This window comes from Bacillus rossius, chromosome 12 (assembly GCF_032445375.1).
Source record: "Bacillus rossius redtenbacheri isolate Brsri chromosome 12, Brsri_v3, whole genome shotgun sequence".
Classification (NCBI taxonomy): Eukaryota; Metazoa; Arthropoda; class Insecta; order Phasmatodea; family Bacillidae; genus Bacillus; species Bacillus rossius.
Genome location: NC_086339.1, coordinates 33,143,954 through 33,171,203, shown reverse-complemented (window position 1 = coordinate 33,171,203; position 27,250 = coordinate 33,143,954). Strand labels below are relative to the sequence as shown.

General features: G+C 37.7%; 1 protein-coding gene across 1 annotated transcript; it reads right to left on the bottom strand.

Annotated features, from left to right (window-relative positions):
* Positions 1-1,014: 1,014 nt before the first annotated feature.
* LOC134537195 (UDP-glucosyltransferase 2-like) lies at positions 1,015-15,872 on the bottom strand. Its single transcript, XM_063377462.1, has 4 exons — positions 14,992-15,872; positions 6,817-7,042; positions 4,037-4,256; positions 1,015-1,828 (listed from the first exon to the last, which is right to left on the bottom strand). The coding sequence occupies exons 1-4, from the start codon at positions 15,838-15,840 to the stop codon at positions 1,546-1,548; spliced, it is 1,578 nt and encodes a 525-aa protein (XP_063233532.1). The 5' UTR covers positions 15,841-15,872; the 3' UTR covers positions 1,015-1,545.
* Between the last annotated feature and the right edge of the window lie 11,378 nt (positions 15,873-27,250).

Genomic DNA, 27,250 nt, shown 5'->3' with positions numbered 1-27,250 from the left:
AAATAGGAAAATTATTATGTGAATTCTACAAGTACAATGAACTAAAAAAATGAATAGTGTTTCCCGATTTATATAGTTTCCTTAGAAGGCAAAGCGAGTCCTAATATTTTTTATTTGTAATTTCATTGTTAATTTCTTGATCCAGTCACTTTAATGTCAAAATAAAATAAATAAATCCAAAAATCATTTTTTTTGCATCTAAATGAATCAAATAAATCAATATATAAATGAGTGAATTTTAATAATTTTTTTTTTTAGTTTTCCGAATTTATGGCTAAATAATTATAGATTTTTAAAATGGTGGTCAAGACAATCGACAAGATAGCGGTCGCCCTGGCAATAAATGCTAATGCACTCTCTAGAAGGTAATAATTAAACTAATATGGTGAAGGTGCACTGCGACAATCGTTGTGTGTACTATGTGATGCTAGCGCTTCTGGTATCGAGTACAGAAAACAAGATGGAAGCAGCGTTCTCTAGCATACGATTAGTGTTAACTAGCGCTCCTAGTAAATATATAGACTATAAATGTATACAAATGTAATTTTTAAATATTTTTATACATTTTCATGTTTGCTCATCAGTACTTAAAAAATTTTTAACTGCTTTGTAAATAGTCAATTTTAAATTTTGTATAAAACCATACATGCAATTCCTTCTTTCATAAAGGAAATTATGTTATTTTAGGTTATAAACGTGAAAACCATTGTAAAACATAGATAAATGTATCTAACTATAAGTATATAATACATATATAGAATAATATAATATCTATCATACGATTTAGATTTAATTAATTTAAAACAATTGTTCCCATCAACTAGCTTATAACTATAAAGTCGTATTTTTTTTTAATATACTGGTGGTAGCTATACAGCTTTTCAATAAGTTTCGTTTTAATGTGTTGCTTGTCGTGGGTTAAAAAAATAAATGCACAAAATTTAACAATAAGCATATATTTATTTGTATGGGAAGGAAACATCTTGGAGAGAAAAAGAAACTGCGCTATAAATATAATATTAAAAAATATTTATTTTATTTAAGAGATTTTTCACATACCCACGTTATTCCATGAGGCAAAGTAGGAAGTTGGCTTGGAAACAATCTTATCGTAAAAGAACCCACCCCAAGGTGGAACTCTAACTGAGGAACTGAATTGAACGTGAACACTAGAAATAATGTTTTAAAACGTCCGAAGAGCAAAATCTTCTGCCTGGGCAGATGTCCTGGATAATTCATCGTCTGCAGTCGCGTCTTAGGCAACAGCAGATTCCACCACACGAACCAGGCCCTAACACGGCACAAGTATGGCCAATAGTGCAACGATAAAAAAATGGGGGGGGGGGGGGGGGGGGGGGGAGTCGTTACCGCGCCTTGCAGAAAGTACCAGCACTGGAGAGATTGCATTCAGCTAGTTTTTTCGTCTGCTTCTGGACGGGCAGTGTCAGCGGATTTCTTTCACAACAACATGGCCGCCATTTCACTGCATCAAGATGGCCGGTCGTCACCGCCGCAATGTTTTGTCACCGGAGAACTTGTAGTCATTCAGTTGTTCTTCTGCTTGCGGACAGCAGGTGCCCGTAGCTTCCTCCACACGAACCCGGTGGCCCTCCACAGCACCAGGCATGCCAACAGGACGGCCAGAAGCAGAGCTGCCACCACGTCCAGCAGCAGGAGTTGGTACCACTGCAAGTCGAGGGCTGCCGTGCGCAAGTGCTTGGTGCCACGGTGACGTATCACGTACTCCGTCCACCAGATCACTTTCTCCATGGAAGTCTGCGGCTGGTCGTTCATGATGGCCTTCAGGCGACGGATGTTTTCCCGGAAACTGCGCGAAAAGAGAAACTAATACATTTCCAAAAAACACATTCTCTATTTTTATCCCTGCCTCACACTGGTATAACAAGGCAACATAAGGATTAGGGTAGAACCATCCACTATTTTTTGTGCTGACTAGCAGACAGTTGGGTTGCAGTGGGTTGCACACCTGCGTACCTAAGTCTTGCGTAAAAAATTGTAATGGTCCACTACATGTCGTCCAGCATTTCTAAGCCCCAGGGTTTTTTCCTTGTCTCTAGCAGGTTTTAGGTACCTGGGCCAGCCTAACCGAGAATTTAAACTTCATTCAAGGGAGTTTGTCGTGGTGCCAATCTCTACAAAATACTGGCCGATTCCCAAAGTAAACGCATTATGCAGGTCAGCCATTCATGGATGTTGGAAAAATCAGCATAATTAGGCGTGAAGGGTTGGGCTGAGAAGCATTTCGGCCCATATCTGAACTGTAGGGTTTCCATACCTCATTACCTCACAGGCGTTATAAGTTGGAAAAGGGGGGGAAAATGTGCCGTATGCTGTGCCAGACTAAAATTTGACAAAACGGTTTGACCTACGTTGGGATTTCACATCACATTGTTATGCACGAATGCAACGAGACCTCCAAGATCACAGTAGGTTCCAAACTAATGGTCACCCGAATCGGTGCTCATAAATTTTAACTTCGCCAGTTATGCTGGGATAGAAGATTGGTCATTTTAGGTGTGGCATTTTCACCGAATTCAGCACGCAAGTTCTGCATTACAACTCGTGACAACTTGGTGATTATCGACACAAACTTAGAGCGCAGTAGAGAGAAATTCGAGGATTATTAGAAAATAACCTGTGGTAAGGCGCCAAACAATCGCTTGGCCATGAAATTAGTTAGGGAAGTGATTGAGATAGAGCTGGACGGTATTCGTGGCTATAAAAATTTCCAAGTGAAGTTTGCATCGCATGTTTTCACACAGTAACGATGGAAACCACGTGACCTCCGAGGTAATGAAGAGTTCCGAACGACGTGTTTATGACAATGGGCTTCTAAATTTAGCTTCGTCAGAAGGGTAGAGTGCACACTTTCGCCATTCCAGTTCAGCGGATAGGGTAAAATATCCATTTTTTATGTTTTTGTTTAGTGATATAGAACAACATTGGAATGCTTACCGGATTTAGAATCAGTTTAGTAGAACGGTCTATCCAATACATTAAAAAATATATTTAATTTCTTTAAGTATTTTTTTTAAGTTGTCTGTAACAAGAGATGAAAACAAGGATTGATAATAGTGTTGTTTTTTTCGGGTACATTATAAAAAGAAGATAAAAAATTAATTTTTGATATTAGGTTTAGAAATCATGGTATTAATGTTTTGCTTGTTTTGTTGTTCAGTGTTGTTTTTTTCGGGTACATTATAAAAATAAGATAAAAAATTAATTTTTGATTTTAGGTTTAGAAATCATGGTATTAATGTTTTGCTTATGATGTTGTTAGCAAATATGGAAGTTTAACTGAGTACATACATTTGTTTAATATGTACATATTAATTTATTTACAATTGACAGAAGATATTTTCTAGGAATGTCTATTTTTTATATTTCTAATTTAATGTTAATAAAAATACTGTACGCAATCATTCGTCTGCACTTTCTCAAAACATTTTTATGATTGAAAGATTGGGAACAGTGAAATAAATTCAGATATGTTAAAATAAACTATTGCAAAATGAATTCACTAAAACCACGTAGAGCCTACTTTTAGAGTTGTTGTCTGCATCAGGTAGAATGTAAATAATGAAGTAAATACTTGAACAGAACCGAAATTCACAACATTGGTTTATAGTTTATATACCTAGTTCAATTTGCAATATTTCTTTTTATCAGAAAGCATATTTCATAATTTATAAATTTTCTTGAAGCTAATAAAGTTTGGCCATTTCAAATAATATCTCGTGTTTAGTGTCTTATATATTTTTGGGGAATGAGTACTAAAATTGCGATAATATATATGACATTTCAGAAACTATATCATCGAGATAGGAAATAATAAAAATAAAGTATTCATATAATGCTAGATTTTACATTTACAGAGCAAATTAATGTTTGAAATGTATTAAAACTGTTATGCTCGGTATTCTGCTGTCATAGATAACAAGTTCACATACGTATATGATAAAAATATTTATAGAAAAAAATTTCAAAATGAAATATTTATAACGTGAAATGTTACCTGTCATCCTGCAAAATTTGCTTCGTAGCGTTAATTAACTTTTCTTTGGTGATATCTTGGATGTCCAGTCTCACTCCTATCCCTTTCTTCACTATCCTTTTCAAGTTGTGAAACTGATCCGAGAAGAAAGGTATGCCGATGACAGGAACTCCACTATCGATGGCCTCTTCTAGACTCTGCAGTCCTCCTTGCATTATGAATAACTTCACCTTCGGATGTCCTGAAAATGTTACAAAAGAAAACACTAAATTGCAAGGTATATTTGGCCACGTTATAAAAATACACACTATGATATTGTTACAATTGTGTTCTCAAGGGAAAAAAAGACCCTAAAAATATGTTCTTTAAAGGATACCTAAGTGAAAAGTTCATGTGTTTAAAGGTCAGGCACATACATATATTATCAGTGCTTTATTCATTGCCGAGGGCTTTAAAATTCTTCAGTTTATTACATGTGGTTAATTACACATTTTACATGTTGAGAGCAAGAGATAGGAACCAAAAGGAATCATTATGGTGTCAACGTTTTTATGACAATACAATTTTTGAATATCTAACATTGACAATTCTCCTTAGTTAGGTCAGAGATCATACATTGAAGAATTTTTCCAAGGATATGACTTAAGGTTCACCGACAGTATATTAAAATTGTAGTAATTCTCAAAAGTGAATTTACTACTAAACGCTAACGACTGCTCAAGGGAAACTACTTATATCAGTCTATCAATTTTCCCTTCTATCATTCCTCTGAATTGTATCCTTTGCTTTACCAAAGTCAAATTAGGAAATTTTAAACACACTTTTGAGTCTATACAACTCTCAAAAAACTTGTTATATTTCTTGCTTAAGGTAGGCCTATAAATGTGTGTGTTGAAAGTTGTTACGGTCGATTAAGTAAAGTTTGTTTATGGAAAACAAATAATTTTAATGGCGATATAATACTACACCCACACACACGAAAACAAACCGGCACATTTAATTTTACCGTGGTTAAGACATATAATTCTCTTCCTCTAAAAATCTGGTATTAATAACTCTTATTGAAATGAAATGTACAATAATACTTTTATAATTTTGGAAGACACGTGGCTACAGTCCTACTCTACTTCAAGAAATTGTTTATAAAATAGTCATTTATCATTGTTCCGTGTTTAAAAAAATAAAAACATCGTATGTGAGAAATGTGGTTAACCCAGAAGCTAGCCCACTTTTTCATGGAGTGAAAAAGATTCTTTAGTGAAAACATATATCAAAAGACAAACATTAACAGACGAAGAAAATGTTATGTACTACAGCTGCAGCTGTTCTTATAAAAACATATTTAAATAATTATTAAACTTTTGTAGTGTACTTACACTTTTATCTACAAAACAGTACCTTTGTATTTATTGAGCTGTTCTGGAAAATAATTTTGAAAATTTTGAAAATGAATTAATGAGTAAATCTTATTTTATTTAATTCGTCCCACTAGGAACGTTGATTGCATTTGTTTCCACCAATTTAATTAGGTCCATTATTGAGATTTGTAATATTAGGTCTCGGTTTCTAAAGGCATTTTTGTCAATGTGACATTAAAAGTTGATAACAAATTAAGTCTATTATAATAGAAATTAATTTTTTGCAATGTGTGCAACGTGCAGCTTTGTCGATTCCATCATTGAACTTCGAAATAAATAAATAAATACATTTTCCCGGTTTTAAAAAAAAAGAGATAGTGCCAGTTGTACACTACTGATTACGTTTCTGCAAAAGTTTACTTTGACTTGGGGATAAAGCTAGGTGAGCTAGCGCCGCGGCGAGACACTAGCGAAAATCAGCGACTGAACTAAGGCTTCAAAGTCCAAAATCATTTTCATAAGTTACATTGAGGGGTGATAAGTCGAGAATGGTACTTAAAAAGAATAAATAAATAGATTAAGAAAACGGTAGTCACCCGAGAAAATATCACTCAACCACATTGGCCCATTAGACACTGGACTCGCACTGCAAAGGAGCCAGGATTGAGTGCTGATCCGGCATCCTGATTTCGGTTCCCAGTGGTTCCCTGAATATCACGCCAGGAAAATGTTGTGATGATGATCAGGGTACGTAAAATAAATGTTTGTTGTGCATCTTAGACAACATAGAATCATATTTCCTTATTGCATACACCTTTACGCTGGTAAACAGTAAAAATCTTGTTGTCAAATTAAGTCAGTAGCTACTCAATCCGGTATAAAATTTTTAAATTGAATTCATAAAACCTAAAAGAAAGATAATGTTGGTAGAAAGACGATCACAGAATTTTTTTTTATTACAGTCAGTCAGTAACAGATGCGCAAATCTGTAGGATCGGCAAGGGAGGAGGGGTGGCTCGCGTAAATTCGCCGAAAGATGGGGTGAGGAGACGCCCGAGAGTTTTTCTCGTTTGGTTAACGACACGAGTTATCTCTGGATTGGGTGCTTGTGTGTTGTATAATCCCCACTTTTGGTCTAAGTGATAGCAATCAACAGAAAACTATAAAATATGAAGAAAGTTTCCATGTAACATAGTTCTTATGTTTAAGTTTATCAACCCCGTTTCACAGTCATGCTTTTGCAAGCGCAGGAATTTCCCATAAATGAGGGACTGCTTGGTTCCAGAGGGGTTAGGGCCCTCCTGTACTCCTCTTCCGGGATCAACACGAATGGTCATTACCATTACCGTATTCTACATAACATATTTGTTACATGTTGCCGTGTGCTGCTATCTCTAAAGCCACATCAATTGGCGGGCATGTTCAGCAGCCGCCGAGACTCACGCAGTATGTCCTGCTGCGGCAGCCACTTGCGAATCAGGACATTGCCGGGCAGCCCTGGGAGGTCGTCCGACTCGAACTTCCAGAGCACGTGGAAACCTCGCAGCTCGGCGAAGGCCTTCAGGAACACTGCCCGGCTCCTGGCGCCCAGCTTGTCGCTTCGCACATTGCTGCCCAGGCTTATGTATATCGCGCCTTTCGGGGCCGAGTCCAGGAACCGTTGGATGTCCTGCGACACATGTTAGTGGCACTCCCTCTTATATGAACACATCGGAACTGCTGAATGCCCCTGATGAATACATCTGTAGAATATGGAACCTGCAATTCCTGCTGACTTCAGACGTGAGGATCACCTTATAGGCCACTTTGGTCTGAACATTTTGGAACAACTGGATGACCTCCGACACATATTAGTGGATGATCACCTTTTGAGGCACTCCCTCTTATATGAGCACTTCGGAACCGCTGGATGCTCTGATGAATACATCTGTAGAAGATGGAACCTGCAATTCCTGCTGACTTCAGACGTGAGGATCACCTTATAGGCCACTCTCGTCTGAACATTTTGAAACAGCTGGATGACCTGAGGCACATGTTAGTGGAAGATCATCTTTTGAGGCACTCCCTCTTATATAAGCACTTCGGAACTGCTGGATGCCCTGATGAATACATCTGCGGAAGATGTACCTGCAATTCCTGCTGCTTCAAACGTGAGGATCACCTTATAGGCCACCCTCGTCTGAACATTTTGAAACAGCTGGATGACCTGAGACACATGTTGGTGGAGGATCACCTTTTGAGGCACCCGCTCTTATATGAGCACTTCGGAACTGCTGGATGCCCTGATGAATACATCTGTGGAAGATGAACCTATAATACCTTCTCTATTATCTGGACACTTTGGAGATATGCAATTCCTGCTGACTTCAAACGTGATGAAAAGGGAACTCTCTCTGAACTCTTATATAGCATATAACTATACTCTGAACTAAGCTGTCAGGAATAACAATATTATAAATAATAATTATTAATATTATGAATAATACTAATAGTTCTCTCTGGATAGTTATTACTCTGTCGAGTATATACTCTTTGGTTATTTTTAATTTATATATGGGCGCCACCCTTATGTACAACTTAACTTTGTTACTATGATGGGACTAGTGTAGTTTGGTACATAAGAGAAAAAAATAAATAATTGCACACTTCGAATCTAGAGTTGGCATGAGGTTGACAACATGTAATTTAAGGTCATTAAGAAAACAAACATATACACTGTAAAATGATAGCAGGGTAACATAGGATCAAACAAACAATCTTTAATCAGACAAAATATAGATAGCTAATGGTTGGACCAGTGGTATACTAATATGTTTTCTTAAATAAAAGGAAGTATGTTGCACACATGATAAAACACAACAAAAGTTCATAAGTTCAAATAAATTGTGTCTGTTACTCTCAATCCAGAATCGAATTTAGTGTGAAAAAAAATACTGTTTATTATCTTCGTAATTCAATTTAATTTAGTGTACCTCGGCTGAATTCAGTGTGTAGTTGTGGTAGAGCATCATGAGAGCTCCGTCTCATTTCACCTCTGGGTTAGAACTAAATAAAGTGTAGATCAGAATCGTAATTGGCTATAACAAATGTTTATCTCAGTAGGGCTTTACTGTGTTCAGCTCAAAATTCAATGTTTATATGTCCGTTGGCAATATTAAAATACCTGTATGCAGAAAAAAACAGTTCATTCAGGATAGCATCATGAGTCAGTATTTTACTCACGGTAATTCACTCCTAATTACACGTCATATAGGACGTGCCCTATTTAAACAACATGTAATTATGTTTCAAACGACGATTGAAAACATCCTAGTAATAGGATGATCTAATTAGCTCGGAGATATTTCAGATTTTTAAGGGGATTGAAACCCAGGCTGTCTAGCCAACGCCGTCGTTATTCCAAGACTTTTTCTCTTAATTTCAGTAATGACGCTTATCTTAAGTAACATGGCCTCTCATTGGCCGAGACCCAAAGATCGTTGACTTAATTTTCACATCAAAACAAAATACAGACACTTAACAATACAACTTAATATGCTAAAATGTCTTAAATTTAAAACTTGATTTTTCAACAATGAAAGTTCTGTTATGCAAATTACGTAGAAAAAGTTATATTTGCCGTTTCAATCAATTGCTCCCTAGAGGGGTCTTGCTAATTGAGCTTCAAAGTCACTTGGGCTACGCCATAGAGTATGGTAGTCGTAGATATGTCCAAATACACAACAATAGAGCAAAACATATAAATGTCAACAAATAATAATAATAATTTAAAAATTTTATTTATAATAAAAACAATACACTTTCTGTGCGTGGGAAAGTCATGTAACAGCACAGTGAGGATCACCTTATGGGCCACTTACTCTCATCTGAATGTTTTGAAACAGTTGGATGACATGCCAACTGAAACTTTAAGAGCATAACAATCGCCGCTAGCTATCAACTGAACATTTACAAATAACTGGGTGTCGTGGTCGTGGAAGATCATTATTTAAGCCAAAAATATCAAATGAGAATTTTCCATTCAGGCTAGACGTTCTGTTCACCACCATTTGATAAAAAAAACTTATAACCCACTAATAATTAACTGAACACTCCTGAAAACCTTGATGTTTTGCTTAAAACAGATCCACCTATAAGTAACAACCTCTTATTTAAACAATTAAAAACTGCTATTGGTCCTTCTAACTATGCATATGGTGGCTTAATCGCTAAGTCAATATCTATTATCTAAATAATTAGTAATTTCTTGAATTCTGATAATTACATCATTGGAGGGTCAGTAGGTTTGCCATTCATTATATTTAAATACTACAAAACAGCATGGATAACTACAGTTACCGAGATATAAAACTGTAATCTACTATCTCTTATCCGAGCACTAATTAACTGCTGGAAGCTGTAAAGGATCATTTGTTTAACATTCAATGTTATTGAAATATTTCGGAACAGTTCAATGTCCTGCTTTATAAATTCGTGATTATTAACTTATAGACCAGTCTATCTTATCTGATAATTTGGAACAACTGAATGTCCCACTTACTATGATATGGAGGATTTATTGTTAAGCCAATAAATCTTATCAGATCACTTCAGAACTAACGGAAGTTCTGCTAACGACAAAAACTCGGAATATATCGTTAAACCACTCATTCTAATATGAACATTTAAGTAACTAGATGTCCTGTTAACCTCGGCCAGGGAGAAATAATCTTTCTTAACTGAACACTACGGAACAACAAGATATCCTGCTAACTTCGGGCGTGAAGGAACATTCAAACGTTAAGCAACTCATTCTTATCTAAACAGTTTGGAACAAACATTTTCATGAATACCACGGCCGCTTAGGATATATCGTCAAGCCACTCATTATTAAATGAACATTTCGGAACTACTAGATGTCCTGCTAACCACCGCTGTAGTACCTATATGTTGGCCGGTGTGGAAACAGGAGTAGGAATGAGGAGCCAGGAGCTGATGTCCGCCATTTTGGATTGTGACGTCGCAGCGGCCATCTTGGATGACCTTGACTTTCAAAATTTGCCAAAAAGACTCAAAATTGGCAAAACAAATCGCCAAAATCCACCAAAAATTTCAGTTTTTTTTTTTTTTGGAAAAACACTATCCCATAAAATCCATAAAAAAAATTCATTTTCGAGGGAAAACCCCGCAAAAAATTAAGAAGAAAAAATTGAATTTGAAAAACCTCAAAAGACTTTTGCCTTAGAGAAAAAATGTTTTAAAAGTGGCTTAAGGCTTCTAAAAGCTAGCAGCCATAAAGTGCCGAGGTCACGACCTTGACCATTAGGATTTCATGGTTACCATTTTGAATTATGGCTTTATCGTTGCAATTTTCGTTAGGGTCGCCATCTTGAAAATCCGTAATTTTTTATGCTAGAAAATACTGAAAAATTGTAACAATAATAAAAAAATTAACTAACACCATTTTAATCAAAAAGTTTTTGAAAACTGTCCATCATCGAATTTCGCAATTATTGAAAAAATGGATGAATTTATTTATTAAAAAAATTTAAATACTAAAACCCGGTGAGGCAAAAAATGGCGATGAATTCTTCCTCCACGGAAGCCACTGGCAGACAGATCTTCCACCACTAATGCCAATGTACATATATCACCAGCTAGTATGACGTCACGTCCTACATCTTGTTTTCGTCTGCTGGAGGACGCCATCTTGGATCCACCATATTGTTTTCGTCTCTAGAGGTTGCTACCACCATGTTAGTTTAATTTTTACTGGAGGTTGGTAGTAGAGTAATTTAGGTCTCTTTTTGGACTTTCCACCATATTTATTGAAATTAAAATTTTTTCGCATAAAATTAAAATTTTTGCATCGATAAAGTATCGAACCAAGCGCTGTATTTGATCGAACCAAATAGTATATTAATTGAAGAATTTTTAATGCATATTGGAATTTTTCCGAATTAATAGGTAAATAAATACAGATTTCCAAGATGGCGGCCAAAAGTCAAGATGGTGGTCTCTACAGACTACAGTATAAAATAATTACTGCACTCTTGCGGGTGAAAATTAAACTTAAATGACAATAGCACCCTCTAGCAGATGAAAAAAATATGTCGGATCCGAGAAAACTCTACGACCATCAATAAAATACACATTTTCCAAAAAAAAATAATAATCGAGGGTTGTTCCTAAATTGAATCAAACCTGATTGGCCGCATTTGGAAATGTAAAGTCTTATAACATCAACACAGTGACCCTGTTAAGTGAATCACCAGATCGGTTCAAGTAACATTGTATCTGTGGTGTGTTCTACTACAAAAGGCGCCATGATTGTTTATTGTATGCCTGTGTTGATTTACCTTAGTGGATATGGAATCACATTTCTTATTTTATATGGGAACTGAATTTTTTATTTGATGAAATTTACCAATAAAAAGAGGGACTTCAGTTTAGAATTTAAAAAAAAAAAATGTATTTTTGAGTATCAGTTTGCCTGAAATGCCACCAGTCCTCTAAAAACTAAAGACTAATGAAAATATTTAGAACATTTTTTGAAGAATTATATCTTTAAAAAGCTATAGTTTAATCTTACATGCAATTCCAATAACTATCTGAACAAATAATTCACTTTGTTTTTGAAGTATTTTAGTTTCAATTAAATTTGCCTTTTAACTATCACAAGTAACCTAAAACTTTAATGCAAATTTGGCTTTAACAACTATATTATATAAAAATGTATAAACTCTGACTATAATGGGTGAAAATGTTTATAAAAATACATAATAGAAAACACTCAAATTCGTAAGAACCTATATGTTTTTGTTAATGGCGTAACCGTAACTACATAAGTCATTAAAATTTTTATTTGAAAGTTTAACTTTATCAATTTATATATTTGTAAATTGAAGAAGTAAAATATGTTTTCATTATTTATTCGTTTTACATTGATGGAATAAATTTTTTCCCATAAAAATAAAAGTTTTTTATAATACCGCGTTAAAAAGGGACAAACTTTAAATTGTAATAAAAATTTAAAACAACTTTTTTTAATAATGGCTACATATTTGTGTCTTGCCAATAAATACTATAAACATCGCAAATGAAAGCTTGAATAAATAACTCAATGGCGAATTTCCTCCATTTCATAAAATGTTGCATTGTGAAAGAACCTATCTAAGTTTTGTACTTTGGAACCTATTTTATCAGCTCTGACTTCGTAACACCAGCTCACAAAAGAGCTATAGATAAATGCAGTCGAGACCTTAGCAACGCCCTATTTCTATATGTATTGGAATTGTCCTTATCTGTTTTTATCCAAACGAGGTCACGGAAAGGTGGTGTTAAAAGAAATTCACATCAAAACTTTCCCAGTTTCCATCCACGGTCAAAAGTTATGCGAATGATTTTTACAATGCGATTGTCACAACACCGTTAAGCATTACATTTTTGTATAAAAAGTGCTATACAGAATTTATTTGTTTAGACTCAATTCTTTCTGCTACTTTGTATGGTTTACATGTATGTGTGTTGACCTTTAGATACTAAAAATGGCATAGGGCCTACATCGAGAATCCAACCTAGTATTTCCGACATCTGTTATGTGTTTTTTTTTAATTTGAATATATTTTTTTAATATGTTATTATATTTACCTTGCCGGGATCTAACCGAGATCTCAAAATTCCATGGCGTGCGAAATAACTTTTCGTTTAATTTATTAATATATTGTGTTTTTAAGATGAAAATTTAATCGTATTGTCCAATTAAAATCGGGTCACCACATTTCAATTGAGGTATCACATTAAAGGTCAAGGTCAAAGGTCAAGGTTACCAAAATACAATATGGTAGCCAGTCATTTACCTGCACCATGTATTAGCCTGAAGCCTGTCCCAGACTCCCCATAGATATACAACAGGTAACATAAAAAAAAGTGCATTAGTGTTCAAAAGATGATTAAATGTGCAAATTTATTATTTCCCGTTTAGGTATTTTCGGATATGTGAATTATATAACTATATAATTTATATATAATAATATAACTTTCATAAAAGTAGGTACTGAAAAAGTAACACATGTGTCTATTTATTTTAAATTTAGATTGCACACCCTTAAACATTATTGTTTGTATTATATTTGGTTAAAATTTATGGCAATAATTATGCTATAAATAAAATGAGACTTCACCTTGTTTCACGTAATCAGAAATAGGTACAATTTAGAAAATATGTGACAGTCGATTTCTTTACTTTAAAAGAAGATTACACGTATATACCAAATTTACTATCTTCTATATTTTTGCGGATTCAATAAGTACTAAAGAAAAAACTGATGAACTTATTACTCTTTTCTTTTTTCCCTCAGGGTATAAAAAACAGCCTCACCTTTATTTCCGCTGAAAAAAAAATATGTATAAGACTTCCTCTCCGCTTTTGTGAAATTAGTGTTACTTGTTTTTACCTCCTCAAATATAAACTGTCAAAGGAACACATTAAAATATATATTTAAATATAATATATTAAACAATGCTTAACTAACTCTAGTCAATCATTAATATTTATCAAACTTGCATGCTACTTGGGCATAGGTGCTGAAATTTTGGTTCTACAACCGTACCTATACGTTATTTACCTAAACGTTCGTCTGTGTTGTTACATTATTTTTTTTCATGACTAAGTTCCTTCAACGGAATTCTTATGCTATCTGATATTTATATGTTGAACTTTTATTTGTCCGTGCTGTCGTCGTTGTGTTGTCGACAATACGTGTTTAGTTTCATCGTTGGTTCAGTTTGTCCGAAAATCAGCTGATTCAGTCTTGTTTCCTGTGAAATTTTGTCATATTTTTACTTTCGAAATTTTTCCCATAACAAACACTGCAAAACTTCAATGGCGTAAGTCCAAAAAACTGCATTAAATTAAACCGTTCCTATTTTGCTTCCCCAGCGTATAATTGAAAGTGTTGAAGTGAGTGAAACCAGGTATTTCTAGGGACCGGAAAAATTCGCGGGTTCAATGACCTGTAGAATGAACTCCATAGTTCTACGTACACTCGGTCAAATGCCACCCACTCATTGGCTGCTGCCTTGTGAGACGTCCCAACGTAGCAGCCTGTGATTCGATAAAGCTTTGGTTTGGGTGTTTCTCATTGGCCCAGAGTCATCCGGGTGAGTTGCGAGCCAATAGCAGAGGCAGCACTGAGGTATAACTATTTGTATTTTAGCCTATCGCAAAACGAATTTGCGAAATTTTTCCGGTCTCTAGGCAGTGGCGTAGCCAGGATTTGTGTATGGGGGGTGTGTTAAGAAACATTCCGCTCACCCCCCCTCCCCCCCCCCCCCCCCCCGGCGTATGAAAGTGGGGGGTCCGGCGGTCTTCCCCCGGGAAAATTAGGATTTTAAGGTGTAAAATAGTGCTATTTTAGCAGTTTTCGGTACTTAGATTTAAATAATGTAATGGTAAAAATTTTATTAATTTTAATATGAAATTTGTTTGAGTGATGAATAAGAAATCAATTAAAAATTTGGTACTAAAGGGGGGGGGGTTTGAACCCCTAACCCCCCCCCCCTGGCTACGCCCCTGTCTCTAGGTGTTACTCATCATGTGGCACTGTAGAACAGAGAGAGTACACAGTAGGTGCACACCTGCGGCAGCGGCTCGGGTTTGGCCAGGTGCAGCCCCGTGAAGTGCACCACGGCGGGCACCAGCGGCCGGGGAGGGTGCAGGCTCGGCTCGTAGTTGACGAACAGCATGCTGCAGTTGTAGTGCAGCTCCCACAGTCCGGGCAGCGAGGCCCCGAAGTGCTTCCTCGCCACGGCGTGCTGCCGCGGGAGCGTGCTACCGTGCACGAGGTGCCGGAACCTCAGGCCGTACACCAGGTTGTCCAGCCGCTTCCAGAAGCCCATGGCGTCGTCGTGCGGCGTGTATATCTCCGGGATGTACGAGGCGGTTGTGGGGTTGCCGACCGAGTCGTGCCCCACGCCGTAGGGCGGCATGGACAGGATCCCGATCATGGGCGCGGAGAAGCGGTGCCCGAAGCCGTACGCGCAGAAGGTGAAGTACTGCTCGACGAGCACCAGGTCGAAGCGCTCCCCGCTGTCGGGGGACACCAGCTTCCTGACGCCCTCGTGGGACAGCATCTCGTCGCAGAACGACACCCCGTAGTCCATGACGGCGCTCGTCAGGTCGTAGCGCGAGGTCTCCCCGCGCTCCGCCATCGCGGCGACGTCGAACACGTCGCGGACGAAGGGCAACGCGGACAGGTCGACCTGGGTGTAGTTGGCGGGCGGGTCGGCGAGCGGGACCGGAGTGACCACCACCACCTGGTGGCCTCGCCGGGCGAGCGCAGCCATCAGCGGGTTGTACACCATGGAGTGGCTCACCGACGTCACGGGGAACACGCCGAGTATCCTCGCTCCGTGGCCGCGCGCTAGAACCGCGAGCAGGGCCGCCAGCACCGCCGGCGCGAGGCCGCTGCGACGCGGCGACGCCATCTTGTCGTGCTGCCTCCCTCGAGAGCGCGCGCGCCACTGAAGTTCCCCCACGTCTCTTATCTCCTCCGAGTCGACCTTCGCTTCCTCCGGTTGCTCGCTCTTTCTTTTTTATCTCGTTACATAAGCCCGCGCGAATTTCGCTCACTCATTCAATTACGCTCGTCCTGACAGGAAGCGCAGACTAGGACGTGTTTTCCATACCTCCTGCGCATGTCGTATTCGCCGGGAAACTGACACACGAGAGTTCTCTTGGGCACACCAGAATTACTGGCAGAGATTTTAATTTCTATGCCCACCGAATATACACAGCTGTTCAAGTATTATTTCCGACTTGATTGAATGCGTGGGGAATTTTCTCGAATTGCTTGTGATTTATTCACGCTACTGCGTACATCCTTATGCTTTCATTCTTTATTTCTGATTCCGTAACTTACAAACCAGCGGTCCAGTTGACACATCGCTTGCATACTGTAGCCTAGAGGCTACTGATTATTCGGGAGGGGCAGGTAGGCCATGCTAGAATAAACAATAGGTTTACTGTTGCACATTATTTATTTGCGCCATCGAGTGCGCTAAGAAATTTAAAAGTGTCTACAGTGCACAACAGCCTACTCGTGCTAAGAGGCAGACTCGAACTGTCTCTCCTTTCCTCCTCGCCAGTCTGCTAGCCCGCGCGGAGGAGGGGTGATAATCCCCTTGACATCCGGGCTAACGGGACTCCTGGAGGGTGCGCGCTGCCCTCTGGCCCAGGGGTGTACAAACACCGACGGGACAGCCGGTGCTGATAGCCACATGGTTGGCGTAGCGCGGTAGATGTCTTCGAGATGTACCGCCACAGTACCCCCCTGCCAGTGACTTGCGCACAAGTTACGAGAAACCACCTTGCAGGTGGTTAGGAAAGCGGACTTGGCGGCCGGATCGACGTGTTGCAGTTTGGGGAGGCACGATGTTGACATGCAGATGATTCATTGGAGCGGCCATCCCAGCAGCAGGACGTGGTATGTCATGGTCCTCTGGAACGATGTCATGGATGGTGTATGCAGGTTTGAGATGATCGTTGGAAACAGTAGCCTGCCTACCATGCATTTGGATAGTCGCAGTTTTTCCTGAGCGACTAACAACAGGGAAAGGCCCCTCATACGGAGGTTGCAAGCATCCTTTTGGACCATCGCGGCGAACAAAGACCTCAGAGGATGTGGCAAGATCCTTGAAAACGAATGTTCTTGGCTTATTGTGTCTTGTGCCACCAACTGGTCGGAGTTCACGAAAGTGCTGCCGAAGCTCTTGGATAAGGCCCGGGGCCTCCAGTTGTCCTGCATCAGGATGGGCGACAAGAAACTCGCTGGGTAGGCGTAGTGGTTGGCCATATACCAAATCTGCTGCAGAAGCACAGAGATCCTCGCGCCATGCTGCTCTGATGCCTAAGAGTATGGTGGGTAAGATGTCCACCCAGTGCTCTGTCATATGGAAACGTATGGCGGCCTTGAGCTGTCTGTGCATTCGCTCCACCATGCCATTGGAGGCAGGATGAAATTCAGTGGTCCGAAAGAGAGTCATTCCCGTCATGTTACTGAGGTCCCAGAAAAGGCAGGACTAGAACTGGCGCCCTTGGTCGGTAGTGATTTGTAGGGGAGTTCCAAAGCATACAACCCAGTTGGCATAAAATGCTCGGGCTTATGGTGTTAGCTTCAATGTTCTCCACTGGAACTACCTCTGGCCAGCGGGTGAAGCGGTCTATGATAGTCACACAATAACGGTAGCCTTGTGAGACAGGTAAGGGTCCCACAATGTCGATGTGGACATGGTCAAAGCGGGAGGATGGTGGAATGAAGGAGCCAACGGGGGAAGAAACATGGCGAGAAATTTTTGAGCGCTGGCAGCGTAGACAGGCACGGGCCCATCTTCGACAGTCCGATTTGACAGAGGGCCATACAAATCTTTGGGTGACCAACCGTACACATGCATTAATGCCTGGGTGAGCCAGCTGGTGTACCAAGTTGAATGCATCCTTGCGAAATGGGGCTGTGACGAAGGGTCGTGCTGTTGGTGTGGAGACATCGCAGTAGATCTCTGCTGGGGAATCTGACAAGCATATCTTCTGCAGCTGCAGGCCAGAATCTAGTTGTAGAAACCTTTGTAGTTCTTCATCCTCAGCCTGTGAGGCCGCAAGGGCTTGGTAATCGAGGGTTGCAGCGACAGCATCCACTCTAGACAGGGCATCTGCCACGATGTTATGGGACCCCGTGATATGCCTAATGTCTGTGGTGAACTGGCTAATAAAATCAAGATGTCGGGATATCCGAGGTGAGCACTTGTCGGGGTCACCACTGTAGCCTAGAGGCTACTGATTATTCGGGAGGGGCAGGTAGGCCATACTAGAATAAACAATAGGTTTACAGTTGCACACTATTTATTCGCGCCGTCGAGTGCGCTAAGAAATTTACAAGTGTCTACAGTGCACAACAGCCCACTCGTGCTAAGAGGCAGACTCGAACTGTCTCTCCTTTCCTCCTCGCCAGCCTGCTAGCCCGCAAGGAGGAGGGGTGATAATCCCCTTGGCATCAGCGCTAACGGGACTCCTGGAGGGTGGTCTGCATTCTGGCCCAGGGGTGTACAAACACCGACGGGACAGCCGGTGCTGATAGCCGCATGGTGGGCGTAGCGCGGTAGATGTCTTCGCGATGTACCGCCACACATACATACAACACAGAATAGTTATTGCTCCCTGGCGCTGCAGTGGTGTGTCTGCATAGAAGTGCTCCTGTAGCAAGCACTAACAAGCACCTTGTTCGAAGCTGGGACCACCGCAGATTTTTGGTAGCTAATCAACTTCTTCCATTATATCTTTTTTCCATAATATCATTTAAGAGGAATAAAAAAAATTGTGAAAAAAAATGAGGCCTTTCTCACTAATTCTAAAATTCATGTCTATATTTAAAAAAAACTGAATAGAAATGTCCTTCATTTTCTACAGCTTGTAAAATTGTTTAAATTAAGTATCTAATATATCTTTACTGACTACTGGCATCCAGGGCAGTACACAGTAAAAATATATTTCTAACAATACAAAAAAATTCTGGAAACCCGTTGCGAATAAATGTTTGGAATGTATTCATTCTATAGCATATTATTGGGAAAAATTTAACAATTATTTTGTAATGTTTAAAAAAAAACTTGTAAATTCTACAAAATATTACTGGGTAAAATTCAAAGGAAATGCTGCATGTTTACAATGGTTTTAGTAGCTTGATTAGAACCAAACTGAAACAAAGGAAAGTGTTATTCAAATTTAACTGTTTATTCCACTGCTTGTTTATGAGAACTTCAGCCATACATGTAAAGCCACAAGTAACAGTATGGTCGCTTCTAGCTTACAGGGGTGCGTCTCTGGGAGCAACCCTTCTCACTTAAGTCAACTTACCTGACTTTCTATTACATAAAATGGACGTATCTGAACTAAAATTACTTTTATACAGCAGAAAGAAAAAAAGTCTCACATACGTACACACACAAATAGCTGGCACTTACCTGGAACCATGACATTTTCTCTCTTAACCAATTTTTCAGTAGCAGCAATTGGTTCGTAAATGATAAACACGGAGTAGTTCTTATTTACGGTACGTATAGAGTATGTTTCGTCACGAACAGCAAATAAATAATGTTAAAGGGTTAAATCGAACATATTAAAATTTTACGAACACCGTAAAATATTTACGTTGTTGTGTTCAATGTTGTGCTAGTATTTCAAGCCTGAGGGATTTGTAATGAATTAAAAACGAGAATATCGGTATCTAATCAACTTGTATGCATGTTAAATGTTCAGCTGAGAATTTAAATCCTACACAACAAACGGTGCGTTATCAAAATATTTTCATTTATGAGTGAGTTTCTATAATGCTTGTTGTATGTATTCTTTAACAGTTTATTTCATTTTTTTTTGTTTGTTGTTTGTAACGAACTGGTTTCAGATGAATTTGCGATTCCGAGTGATTTGTAAGGACAAAATGTAGTTTTATTCTCGCACGCTAATTCATTGCTGTGTGATATTGTTAAGAGTGTTTACAGGGATGGAAATTACTTCGGCTGTCGGGACAAGTGCTGTAAAATGAACACGCGCGGAGGAGCTTCGTAATGGTTTCCCGTCGCCTTCGGGCGATCGCGGGAACTACTGACGGCACAGTTCGTTGGGGGGAAACTGTTCGTGTGGCCGTTTCCCCTCCCGGATATCGAATCCGCGACTGCTCTGGCCGCATATCAGCCCTGTTGCCCGCCGAGACCGCCGGACTCAAGCGAGAGATAAATCACACATTCGCATCACCGCCACTGCGTTACAGCCGTTGCCGCAGTGGCTCTGTGCATTTGCGAGCGCACTTCTGATTGCAGATGGTGGCCACAGAGGTCGTAAACAATGCGTTATGTCGTCAAATAACCAATGCGTGCAATTAACGTAGGCCAAGCAAACATTTTTCACTAGAAAATTTACCCACGTAAACATATTATGTATGTCATTCGCTAGTTTTATGGTTTAATATAAAAAATATGCGACAATGATAACAATGTTAAATATTGTCATTGATGGATGCAGGGGAGGTAGAGGAGGGATATGTAACCTTCCTTTTTTTCTGAAGTTATGAAAAAAATATATGTCAAGACCTGAAATCACAAATGACATAGGCAGTGACGCTTTTTGAGAATGATAATGTAACTCTCCAAATCCCTTGGTTTTGCCAAAAAAAAAGTTTGAGTACAAAAATTCTTATTTCATTGTTTTTAAATCCTTTTCAGAAATTAATTTCATTATCCGCCATTTAAAATTATTAACATAAATATTTTGTTGATAAATAAAATGAATTTTAGCTAATTATGCTGATTTTAAAATGTTATTATATTATATGATCAATAAAATGATCATATGATCATATTATCATGGCTGATATTAAAATGTTATCATATCATATGATCATAAAAATGATCATATGATCATATTATCATTGGCATGTCCTACACTATAAACAGTGCGTGTTGTTGGTAAAAAGAATGAAAATAAATAAATGAACCAGCAGGATTAAAAATATTAGAAATTATTTGGTCGTTGCATGCAATTGTTCTGTCTTTTAAATATATGAATGTTAAAATTTATTGTGTCACTGGGAATAAAAATAGTGGTATAAACTGCAAGGGGTAGAAAAAATGGGCTGGAGGACAAAAAAATTCATAACTTCCTTCATAGGCACACCATCAGATCCGTTCAAATTTTGTAAATCTTAAAATTTTTATCAAAATTTGTCTGTAACAATTTTTAATAAAGACAAGCCATTATTGCAAAGAAATAAAAAAACAGGTGTTGGAATAAAAAAACTAAATTTCAGTACCATGTACGCTATCAAATCTGTTCTTAAATTATTTTAAACATTCTAATTATTGTCTAAAATGTTTGTTTAAGAAATTTTTTATGTGATCAAACATTACTGTAAGGGGTGGAAATAACAGTTAAAAGACAAAAAAAAAAATCATAACCTATTTTTAGTAGCTATTTACTTCCTCTTAAATAATGTAATAAAGTATATATTTTATTATTTTCAATTAAATGTTTTTGAAAAAGACACTATTAATTATAAAAATAATGATTGATTAATTTATTTCTTGTGTTTACTTGCGTGTTGTAAATATTAATATAAATAAATTTTTTGTCAGCGTTGAGTGTTAACGTATCGATTCAAGCTGATGTTGACTCACTGATTATTTAGAAATGTTTATGAATGAAGAAGTTGGCTTTTTTTATCCTATACTTTTATACTGCCTTAAAATACATTCGAGAATTTCACAATGACATAGTACAGAAAATAAAAAAAATTTACAATCATATTCTTATTTTAAAAAAATCACGATAAACAAATAACTTTGTGTTTTTCACAGGAGACATCTAAGTTTAAATTGTAATGTAATTTTTTTAATGAAAAATTATTAATTTTGAGAAGCACGCACTTATTTTTGGTTATGGTGTAAGCATTTGCAGCATTTTAGCTTAAATACCACTAAAAATTGTAAATAAAAATCTTGAAAAATTATTTATTTGAAAAAAAAAATTACCGTGTTTTTATTTTATCTAAAACATTCACTCATTTCAAATTTAAAGTTGATAATGCATATTTTATTATAATTTAATTAATACATAAGTTTCTAATAGAGAGCACGCACAGCACGTAAACCTATATTGAAGGCGTAGCTTAAGCCAAATATACAAGAAGGCAATAAAAATATTAACACCCTGAAGAAATATAAAAAAGGCAGAGTTGCCATTTTTTTTTAAAAGAAAATTCTTTGCCTGGTACCACGAACACTCGAATCTGTATCACCCTGGTGATGGCTTTAACGATACAGTAGTATTTAAGTAGGCCTTACTGAAAACGTTTTCTTTCAGGATATTTTATCAATTTTAGTTTTAATAATACTTAAGCACTAATAAAAAGTGGGATATAAAAATGTTATCTTCAAAATAGGATGAAGTTTGCTTGAAATTATTTAAAAATCGTCCCAGCTGTAATCACTAAACCTGTATTAATTATTATAAATCGATTTGTTTTGGACTAATTTTAGTAAGTTTAAATACGTCTTGCATTTAATTTAAAATCTGCTTAGCTATGCAGAAAGTTATTACAATTATTTTCGTAAATTGTAATATCCCTGTTTCAATAAAGTAATTAATATTGAGTGCGAATGTTTCATACTTTTTAAAACCCTACAAATGTTTATCTATCTAGGGTCGCCGATTATACTTGAAACACAACTTGAGATCAAAATTATTGAAATTTTTTTTATCTGAGTATTTTTGAATTTTGAAAATCCCATTTTATGTACCTTCAAATCAATATAGAAGTCATTTTCGGGTATTTTACCGTACAGTTTAATAAAAAAATTGCTTTCGAAGATAATTTTTTCGTTAAGTAAGCACAGAAACTGACTTGATGAGTAATAAAATGCTTTATAGGGTCGATTGTAGGCCAGAAATAAAAACAAATTTCAAGTGTAAAGTATGCATATTCCAATTTATAAAAGATTAACGTAGGTAAATAATTGCCGACTTGCTTGGTTTTAAAATTAATCATTTCATTTTGACATTTAATAAAATCTGCCGAAAAAATCCTGTAACTATTTTCTTTCATAAACGCTGAAAAATCCTTACAACGTAATTTGATCCAACTCGTAGAAACGTTAACTTTTCACGAACTCAGCCGAACATGTTTCAGAAAAGATTTACGTTTATTGCTGCGAAAGATAGAAATAACGTATGGCCTATTCCACTCACATTCCTTAGGATTCGTCTGTGGAATTAAAGAAGTTAAATTGCTAGATGACTACTGCCCTAATAAATCCTGCAACCTTTTTCAACCTGTCACCTCCAAAGAGTTATGCTCGCCTTCCGTGTTCAGCTCGAATTAATCTAGAATTATTTCGAAGATAGGCGGATTCCGTGAGATTAAGATCTCAGCTAAGCAGTTACCATGCTCTTTTTCTCATAGTGACATATTGGGCGCTCCCTCCATTTGAAGAAAAATTAAAAATTAATTGGTTTAACTTTATTTGTTAAGTGTTTGTGCCCATACATGCATTAACCGACGTTAAACAAAATAGTTCATATGTATGAACACGTTAACAATTAACGACAGTGTTGGCTTATGCGACTGGCCTTTTCATTCAGTCAAATCTTTGAATCAGTTATTTTGGCTTAGTAAAGAAACTGACACTGAATGTCCTAGACTTGTATACCATAAAGTCTTTCTTTAATTTAATGATATTGAGTGACTGCTGTCCTGGAGCAAACATAAACGAATATTTTTCAATGAGTGTTGCAATTAAGAAATATGTATTTTAAGCATGGCGAAACTCCCCAACAGTTAAATTGAAAAGAAATAATATTTTATTCGCACCAAGTTAAACCGTTATGGGCCACTTTGTTGTACCCTATTATTAAACTAGTTGGGTACTACTCTAGCCCTGTTGGATTACGTCTTAAAGCTTTCCCAACTCTCAATAAAACACTTTCACTAAAACCAATTCACTATCTTTTGCATTTTAATCAATATTAGTTATTGTAGCAGCAGATAATCTAATTGAACTAAGTCGTAAGAGCACAACTACAAAAATAATTTAATTCGATGTTTTTGCATTCCACTACATTAAACTTGCGGTAAACTGACAAAATAATTTCCAATTTAAATAGCATTAAATAGTGGAGGTAGGATGAGTTTTTTTTTCCACACACCCGCTAACCTTCACCTAAGTGTGGACACACTAAAAAGAGGTGTAATTCCATGAAATCTCGATTGATTGAGAGCAAAGTGTGAAATGGCCAAGATAGTTCGGTGAACTACCTCAAATACATTAGATAGTTATACCCGAAAGCTGCATCACTATTTACGACGCAGAATGGCTCATGTACTGCAGAGCAACCACCATTGAGCTACTATTCAGTAAAAAAAAATCAAAAATTCCCATCGTCGACCATCGTAGAGTGCACGGAAAGTCCAAATGAATCATTTCATCCTGGATGCGTGCAAGGTCAGGTTCGATCCGGAGATGGTCTGCAATGTTTCCATACATGGTTTAGGCCCGTTCACTGCGTTGACCACTAACATGAACCAGCATGTTTATTTAAACATTCTGGATGACCAGCCCTTGCCTTTCAAGTCAACATCTGCATTACGAGACCGCAATTTATATTGGAAGGGATTTTTTCAAGATCACAACAGCAAAGTTCATTGGACTGGACGCATGTGGAACTAGTTTTGTGAACACTTCCCGCCAAACCTATTTCAACTCGATTTGTCTGGAAGATCACCTTGCTTGAACGCCATTGAAAATATGTGTTACGTGTTAGAACAGCGGGTAAAGGCTCAGTCAAACAGGAGGCGGACTGTCCGCGCGGACCTGGCCGCCCGTCCGCCACGGACACAGTGTAACCTTAGATTGCATCATCCTGGTTAAACAGAAGGCGGTCTGCCGCAGCGGACCAGTCTAGTCCGCAGCGGACAGAGGAGCAGTTGTCATTTTCTACAAAGTTCGCGCGGACAGCAATGGCTGACGAGACGGAAAAATTAATAGATCTTGTGCGGGAGTGTGTTTATTTGTATGATGTTCGTCATCCTGACTACAAAGATGTAGTGAAGAAAGCAGAAGCATGGAAGGATATCGCGGATAAACTACATGAAAGTAGTAAGATAATTTGTTTTTATATGTATTCACTATATTCATATTATATTGTTTGTATATTATTTTATTTTTATTCATATTTGTATTTTATGTATTCATTAATGTGATATCTTCTATGTATACATATTTATTTATACTTTACAAATTAACACGAAACATTACAAAGAGCTTAATCATACAATGCAACAGTAATATAAATATGTAATAATATTTTACAAGTTTTTTACAATTTTTACATCATGATTCACGAACTTAAATAGTTGAAGTAATTAACGAAATGGTTTCGTACAGCATGGGCAGCATCACTAGATCGTTCTTTCAATGGAGTAGTGGCTGAGAAAGCATTGGTGGGTTGATTTGTTATATCGTCTGTTAATTCTAGCTCATCAGTTGTGACATTTTCTGTGTTAGCTCTAATAAAATTGTGAAGACAACAAGCAGCTTTGACAACGTGTACAGCTGTATCAACATTACATTCGATAGGTCTAAAAAATATACGCCACTTTTGAGTTAAAATGCCGAAGGCATTTTCCACGATACGTCGTGCTCTGCAATGTCGTTTATTGTACCTTCTTTTTTCTATATTATCAACGACCGCCTTTCTTGGGAACGGACGCATCAAATAAGTTTGTAACTTGAACCCTTCATCACCTACAAACACATGAGGGACGGGGGTTTCTGTCCCGGGTAATGGTTTTGGAGGAAGAATTGTTTTGTTATCAACAAAATCGCGATAGAAAGAGGAGTTCTCGAAAATGGCACTATCACTGTGCCGACCACAACTACCTATGTCAACGACAATAAAATTGTAGTAAGGATCAACTATGGACAAGAGAACAATCGAAAAAAAGTTTTTATAACAATAATAACTTGATCCACTCTTGTTAGGGCATTTGATTTCCACGTGTTTCCCATCTATACTCCCGATGCAGTTGGGAAAGTTCCATCGTTCTCTAAAGCCAACTTCAGATTTCCTCCAAACTTCCTCTGTTGGAGTAGCCAAGTACAACGGTTGTAGAACGTTCCATATCTCGACGCACACTTCTTTAACTATGCTGGAAACAGTAGTGCGTCCAACACGGAAGGAAAAGGCAATAGTGTGATGGGAATCACCTGTAGCCAAATACCTGAAACAATACAAACGAAGCATGAACAGTTTCATAAATAGAATAATATATTAGAATTAATTATTGTAACATTTATTATACATTAAAATTAATGTGAGTTTTAGTTATTACTTATGTTTCAAACTTGTTTTTGATTTTATCGTTCTGCTTAAATGATGTTTGTATACTGTTTTGTACAGGTGAAACTGTTAAACTCAAATGGAAGAATTTGAGGGATTCATATGTGAAGTATCTCAAGTTCTTGAAGGGAGCTACAGGTTCGGCAAAGAAGTTTAAAAATTGGCCCTGGGCGGCAAATTTGGAATTCCTTCAAGATACAGTTTCTCCACGGGTAACCGCGTCAAATATACCACAGACGGGTGAAACAGACGATCCGATAGAAGAAGCTAGCAACGAGGGTAGCTGTGCGACAGATGATTCCCAAATTCCACCGCCCCAGAAAAAATCCAAACCAAAGGACGTTAGCACAGATGTTCATGCGATTATAAAGTATCTAAATAACAAAAAGGACAACAAACCTAGGAACAACCTCGACCGTATTAACCACTTGTTCTTAAGTTATGCGGAGACATTTAAAAGGTTTTCACCTAGAACACAAGCAGTTATAAAAATGGAGATGGCTCAAATGTTTGGCCGGGCTGAACTTCGCGAACTGGAAACTTCACACCCATCCTCCCCTTTAAATTCAAGTAGTTCATCGTGGCCACCGAACTGTACTGCTACCTCCTCCGGGGTAGTGGATTACACCGATCTGAACTATACCAACAAGCCACCGTTTGTTGGAATCCATGCAACCTCTGGCGATTCGGCAAAAGAATGGTACGAAACATTCCAAGGACACATGTAAAATTATGTAAATGCATGTAAAGGTAAATTTCAAAATCTGCTGTCTACGGATATTGTATTGTGTTATGTAAAAAAATGTAGTGTAAAGTTATTGTACAAATAATTAAACTAAAGAGAAAAATTATTTTTAAATAAGTAATTGTATTACTTACCTTAAACAGATAGCTAGTCTTTCCTTCGTCCCAATGGGTTTCCTCCAGTTAGTGGCCACTTTTGATGTTCAAGGA